Here is a 7,500-nt window from a genome sequence, read left to right on the forward strand (position 1 = left end):
GAAGAAGAAAAAGGTAAAGATAAAAAATTATGAACAACAAATACATATCTATCAACAAGTGAATCTAAAAATCAAATGAATAAAAAATCTGATGAACAGAATAAACTGGTGAATAGAATCAGGGGCATGGAAAGGGAGCGGACTGACAATTCTCGGGGGGAAGAGGGTGTGACGGTGCAGGAAGAGATTGGACAAAAATCTTACACCGCCCTAGCCGGTTTGGCTCAGTGGGTAGAGTGTCAGCCTGCGGACTGAAGGGTCCCAGGTTCGATTCCGGTCAAGGGCACATACCCGGGTTGCAGGCTTGATCCCATTGTGGGGCGTGCAAGAGGCAGCCAATCAATGATTCTCTCTCATCATTGATGTTTCTATCTCTCCCTTCTTCTCTGAAATCAATAAAACATATTTAAAAAAAAAAAATCTTACACCTAGGACAAGGTCAGTCGGGGGTCGGGGGGTGAAGCATTGGGGTGGGGTGTGAACTGGGTGGAGGGGAGCTACGGGGGGAAAAAAGAGGAAAATCTGTAATAATCTGAACAATAAAGATTAAAAAAATTTTTTTAAATGATGAATGGGGGGAGAGGGAAAGAGAGATAAGGGAGGGGAGACTAGGGCAGAAGGAATAACTCAAAGGCACTTAAGATCAAAGAGCATCATGGTGTGTTTAAGGCGATGCAAGTGCTCACTTTGGCACAAGATCAGGCTATAAAAAGATATACAGAGGCAAGATCATCAAGGACCCCATTACCCCTGCTAGAGTCTAAATTTTGTTCTACCGAGCAGACAGAACAAAGTTTATTAATTCCACACAGGGTTTTCAGGGAAAGGGCGAATAGGCAGAGAAACAAGCTCTTACATCCCACTTCAACCAGAGAAGCTCAACTTTTATCTATTTTAATGTTGGGATTCTAAGAGTTCATGCTTTAAAAACCTTGAAATCCACATCTGAAGCTCAAGCTGAGGGATGCTCCTGGGAAAAGGACCCGTGCTTCAACTAATCTCAAATAAATGCTCAGGAATGTGTGAGGGTTGCTTTCTTTCCACTAGGTGAATAGGCAGGCACCTGGACAGAGCCTCCGGGACAAACAGATAGGAGGAGCAGCTAAGAATCAGAGAAGGTACACAGAGAAGTCAAATGTACTAGTTCTATATTAACTCTTAAGATGAGCTGGGACATGTGAATACTTGTTTTATGAGTCTTAATACACAAACACACATACACATCCTATATAATAAAACCCTAATATACAAATTGACTGAACAGTGGAACGACCAGTTGCTATGACATGCACTGACCACCAGGGGGCAGACGCTCAATGCAGGAGCTGCCCTCTGGTGGTCAGTGTGCTCCCATAGGGGCAGTGCCGCTCAGCCAGAAGCCAGGCTGACAGTTGGCAAGTGTAGCGCCACCATCTTGGTTTCCTCCACTGTAAACTTTCTTATAATTGTCTGCAACCCATTTAATGCTAATGTTATTTTTAAAAGCATTTTTACTGTATATTGTGATTTTGTCACTGGAGAGAGGAACTAGAAAACTGGGTCATGGGTCAGGTGGGAAGGGAGGTCAGAATTGGGAGATGCATTTTCACTGTAAACTTTCTTATAATTGTCTGCAACTCATTTAATGCTAATATATTATTTTTAAAAGCATTTTTACTGTATATTGTGATTTTTATTTTAATATCTGCTATTTGTTAATGCTTAATTTACTGTTTTATTTTTTTAATCATAACACCACTGGAGAGAGGAACTAGGAAACTGGGTCATGGTTCAGGTGGGAAGGGAGGTCAGAATTGGGAGATTCATTTTCACTGTAAACTTTCTTTTTTTTTAAAATTAAATCTTTATTGTTCAGATTATTACATTTGTTCCTCTTTTTTCCCCACCATAACTCCCCTCCTTCCAGCTCCCACCCCACCCTCCGCCCATTTTTACTGTATTGTGATTTTTATTTTAATATCTGCTATTTGTTAATGCTTAATTTACTGTTTTATTTTTTTAATCATAACACTGTTCATTTAAAAATTAAAAATACTTGTTTGAATTGGTAAGACAAATAACCATGAGAATAGCAAAAAGAGCATCTTATATCCCAACTGCGATTAAAAAAAACTAAATGGAATGTTTCAGCTGTTTGATGCAAGGAGACAGAACTCAGAGGTTTACAGCCAAGTTAACTGCCTTAAAACAAACAATAAGCAGAACACTCTTCAGAGGAATAGGACAGAATCTAGAGACTACAACTCATCATCCATAATGTTCATTAGGATACAATCCAAGACTATTAGACATATGAAGAAACAGAAAAATATGACCCATACTCAAGAGAAAAAACTAAGAGACTGATCATAAGATGACAGAGATGTTGGAATTATCAGACCAGGATTCTGAAGTAGCTATAAAATTCAAGGATATAAATGAAAATATGATTGCAATGAATGAACAAAGAGGTCTCAGTAGAAAAACAGAAGCTATAAAAATACCCAAATGAAAATTTTAGAAGTGAAAAATAATAATTATCTAAACTGGACAATTATCTAAGAGGATATTAGAGATGACATAAGAAATAAGTAAACCTGAAAGTAGATCAATAGAAATTATCCAATCTGAAGAACAAAATTGAAAAGAAAATTAACAGAGCCTCAATATCCAAGTGTCTAACAACATAATTTGAATCAGAAGAAGAGAAACTAGTACAAAAAAGATAGCTAAAGAAATGAACCCTAAAAATTTCTCAAATTGCTGAAAGACATAAATTTACAGATTTAAGAACTTAACGAACCCAGTACCCCAGTACATCCACATGAAGGCAATTCTTTAAAACCAAAGATAGCCGAAACCGGTTTGGCTCAGTGGATAGAGCATCGGCCTGCGGACTGAAAGGTACCGGGGTTCGATTCCGGTCGAGGGCACGTACCTGGGTTGCGGGCACATCCCCAGTAGGAGATGTGCAAGAGGCAGCTGATCGATGTTTCTCTCTCATCGATGTTTCTAACTCTCTATCTCTCTCCCTTCCTTTCTGTAAAAAAATCAATAAAATATATTTTTAAAAAAAAAGAAAAGAAAAAAAGAAGTGTTGGGCCCTAGCCGGTTTGGCTCAATGGATAGAGCGTCGGCCCACAGACTGAAGGGTCCCAGGTTCGATTCCAGTCAAGGAATCTTGGTTGCAGGCTTTATCCCTGGCCCTGGTCAGGGTGCCGGCAGAAGGCAACCAATCAATGTGTCTCTCTCCCATCAATGTTTCTCTCTCTCTCTGTCTCTCCCCCTCCCTTCCACTCTCTCTAAAAATCAATGGGAAAATATTCTCAGGCATGTGCCCCTGACTGGAATCGAACCCGGGACCATTCAGTTCACAGGCCTGATGCTCTATCCACTGAGCCAAACTGGCTAGGGCTTAAAAAATATTTTTATTGATTTCAGAGAGGAAGGGAGAGGGAGAGAGAGATAGAAACATCAATGAGAATCATTGATCAGCTGCCTCTTGCACGCCCCATACTGGGAATAGAGCCCGCAACTCGGGCATGTGCCCTTGACCAGAATAGAACCAGGGACCCTTCAATCCGCAGGCCAACGCTCTAGTCACTGAGCCAAACCAGCTAGGACTATAAATATTTTTTGAATGGTTCAAGCTGTGTGCTCAGTGGTTGAGCTTCAACCTATGAACCAAGAGGTCACGGTTCGATTCCCAGTCGACAGGAAGCAGCCGGTCTATGGTTCTCTCTCATCATTGATGTTTCTGTCTCTCTCTCCCTCTACCTTCCTCTCTGAAATTAATAAAAAATATTAAAAATATTTTTGAATGAATAAGAGTAACATTAGGAACAATAATAAAAGCAGCTACATTTGCCTTACTCAGAGTGCAACCCACAGTTCCTGTCACTGAGTGAAAGAATTTACTAGTGATTAATATTTAAGTGAAAGAATAATTCATAGGTGAGGTAAACGTGCGCAGACCCCGTCCTAAAGCCAGAATTGATGGCTGATCTGGACGCTGGGGGCATCAGTCCCCTCCAACAAATGGTGGCCCCAGGTGCCGGGGCTGTGATCACCTCCACTTTCATGACCCCCCTGGACGTGGTGAAGGCCCGCCTGCTGTCTCAACTCCCCGCAGTGACCACTGAGCTGATGCCTCCCTCCGGACTCCGGAGCCTCTTACGCCAAATTGCCCTCCTCCCTCCAACCCACAGGGAAGTGCCTCCTGTACTGCAATGGTGCCCGCTGTGCCACCTGCGTTCAGGACCCCACTCGCTTCACCTGGTGATGACTGTGCCAGCAACTGCCATCTACTTCACGGCCTATGACAACTCAAGGCCTTCGTGTGTGGTCGAGCCCTGGCCTCTGACTTCTATGCACCCATGGTGGCTGGTGCACTGGCCTGCTTGGGCACCCTGAAGCAGCCAAGTCTATATTCTGGCATATTCTAGCTCTTTGATTTAAAGGCAATTTCTGATTTAAGTGCTGAAACATGAAGGTGTTTTTATTTGTTTGTTTGTTTTAATATGTTTTTATTGATTTCAGAGAGAGGTAGGGAGAGGGAGAGAGAAATAAAACATCAATGATAAGGGAGAATCATCAATCAGCTGTGCCCTGCACAAACTATCGGGGATAGAGCCCAAAACCCAGGCATGTGCCCTGCCTGGGAATCAACCGTGACCTCCTGGTTCATAGGTCAATGCTCAACCACTGAGCCAGACCAGCTAGGCTGAAACATGAAGTTTTGAAGACTTTTAGATATTTACTATCCAGTTGAAAGGGGTACGTACTCTCAGAATAAGATAGCTAAGACTTAAAATGAGATTAGAGACATTCTCACTAACCCACTTCTATTATGCCACCAAAAGTTAGGGGATTGTTTACTTGTTTATGGTCCACCTCTCTCAATAACTAAGGACTAAGGGAAAAGGGAACTTTGTCTTATTCCTTCTGTATTCCCAATTCCTAGGACTATGCCTGGCATATGGCAGCTGATCAATAATAAATATTACTGCTCTGGCCAGTGTGGCTCTGCAGGTTCGATCCCCAGTAGGGGCGTGTGCAGAGGGCAAGTGATTGATTATCTCTCTCTCTCTGCTCCCCGTTCCCCTCTCTAAAGTCAGTGAGCAGGTCCTTAAGTGAAGATTAAAATAAATAACTAAATAAATAACTTAAAGTCATACTTCACTTCCTACATTACATAGAATGAGGGTAAACATCTCAACAAAAGATATAAGTAATATACTAGTAACATATTTAAAGAATTAAGATAGAGTTTTCATAGTTAAAGAAATTCTTTTTTTTTTTTTTCTGTACATCAGATTATTTATTCACTTGATTCTTAGATTCACTTGTTGATAGATGCATGTTTGTTGTTCACAATTTGTATCTTTACCTTTTTCTTCTTCCTCCTCTTAAAGGATACCTTTCAGCATTTCGTATAATACTGGTTTAGTGGTGATGAACTCCTTTAGCTTTTCCTTATCTGTGAAGCTCTTTATCTGACCTTCAATTCTGAATGATAGCTTTGCTGGATAAAGTAATCTTGGTTGTAGGTTCTTGGTATTCATCACTTTGAATATTTCTTGCCATTCCCTTCTGGCCTGCAAAGTTTCTGTTGAGAAATCAGCTGACAGTCGTATGGGTATTCCCTTGTAGGTAATTGAGTCTCTTTCTCTTGCTGCTTTTAAGATTCTCTCTTTGTCTTTTGCTCTTGGCATTTTAATTATGATGTGTCTTGGTGTGGTCCTCTTTGGATTCCTTTTGTTTGGGGTTCTCTGCTCTTCTTGGACCTGTAAGTCCATTTCTTTCACCAGGTGGGGGAAGTTTTCTGCCATTATTTCTTCAAATAGGTTTTCAATATCTTGCTGTCTCTCATCTTCTGGCACCCCTATTATTCTGATGTTGGTACGCTTGAAGCTGTCCCAGAGGCTCCTTACACTATCTTCGTATTTTCGGATTCTTTTTTCATTTTGCTTTTCCGGTTGGGTGTTTTTTGCTTCTTCGCATTTCAAATCTTTGGCTTGATTCTTGGGCTCCTCTGGTCTGCTATTGGGTGTCTGTATAATATTCTTTATTTCAGTCCGTGTATGCTTAATTTCTAGTTGTTTCTTTATCATAGCATCGAGGGTCTCATTAGTTTTCGTGAGGCTCTCCAGAAGTTTATTGCAAGCCCTCAAAATTGCGTTTTTTAGCTCTATATCCTCCATTTCTGTCATGTTTTTTTGTCTCCGCATTTTTTATGCTTTCTTGGTGCACCCCCTTGTGGTCTTTGTGCACAGTCTTGTTCTAGTTAAGCCTTGATTGTTGTAGTTAATATTAGAGGGATTTTCAGTTAAAGAAATTCTTAAGAGATAGGAAGTCATATGTGAAATGTTTATATATGAACGTATATTCCATTCAACTATCTCTTCCTATTTAAAATTAATACCAAATTAATTTTTATTAAAGAAAATAAGATTTCTGACATAAAATAATTAAATTACCTGTCCTGCCAACTCCAATCGCTTGTTACCATAATAGTCTCTGTCATCAACTTTATTATCTCCTTGGGCCAGAATTACCCTTCTTACCATCACTGCAGTATAGATACATTTGGCTCGGAAATTGAATTCTTTAACCTGTAATTCAGAAATTAGAGAAAAATTTTGAGACAATGTATATTATAATTTAAGATGCCTCAAGAAAAGAACCAATGCTATAATATTTAAATAAGAAAAAAATGAATTGCTGTGGTTCTTGCTATTCAAAGAAATTCAACTAGTCTATAAACTTCCTGAGAGCTGAGATGATGACTTTTCATGTTTGTATTCAGTATCTATAGTAGCTTTTCTTTAAAGATAACCACTATCAACTCCTTCCCTTTCTATAATGTTTCGTGTTACTCCTTCATTAGAGGTAGAATCCATCATCTCCTTGTGTTGGCCTGTAAACTAGCAGTTTCTACTTCCTCTTAGAGTCCTGAAGTACCACATGAGAAGTCCAGGACACTGTTGGGGAAAAGGGGACTTTTTGGAAAAGCTCTGAGGAGACAGAAGTATGAGTAAAGACATTTTAGATGTCCAGCCCAATTGTTTTCAAATAACTCCAGCCTCAGCTGCTATCTGTCTGCAACTTTATGAGACCCATGATGAGAAAGCCCTTCTCCCACTGTTGAGCCCAGTCAAACCACCATGAGAGATAGCAATAAACAGTTATGTTGAGCCATTAAGTTTAGGAAATGTTTGTTATGCAATAATAGATAACAGGAATAGTACTAAAACATCGTCTGGCACTCAATTATTTATTGGATTAATGAATCCACCACAAATGTTCTATTCAATCTTCTCTAGTACAAACCATGAAATCCATATGAATAAATCTGGCTCAATCAGTAAGTTAAATCATAACTGGTTAAGTCCGTGGTCGGCAAACCGCGGCTTGCGAGCCACATGCGGCTCTTTGGCACCTTGAGTGTGGCTCTTCCACAAAATACCAGCTCTTCCACAAAATACCGACTTCTGTGCATGGGCCACGAAGTTTCAATCG

At 40.2% G+C, this 7,500-nt stretch overlaps 1 protein-coding gene across 1 annotated transcript in view; it reads right to left on the reverse strand.

The window, feature by feature from the left end:
• POLR3B (polymerase (RNA) III (DNA directed) polypeptide B) overlaps positions 1-7,500 on the reverse strand; it is a 108,320-nt gene that overhangs the window by 68,316 nt on the left and 32,504 nt on the right. Inside the window, exon 12 of the mRNA XM_014536008.1 lies at positions 6,459-6,593. Coding sequence (XP_014391494.1) covers positions 6,459-6,593 — 135 coding nt within the window. The remainder of the gene's footprint in view (positions 1-6,458; positions 6,594-7,500) is intronic.

The sequence above is a fragment of the Myotis brandtii genome, unplaced genomic scaffold (assembly GCF_000412655.1).
Source record: "Myotis brandtii unplaced genomic scaffold, ASM41265v1 scaffold155, whole genome shotgun sequence".
NCBI lineage: Eukaryota > Metazoa > Chordata > Mammalia > Chiroptera > Vespertilionidae > Myotis > Myotis brandtii.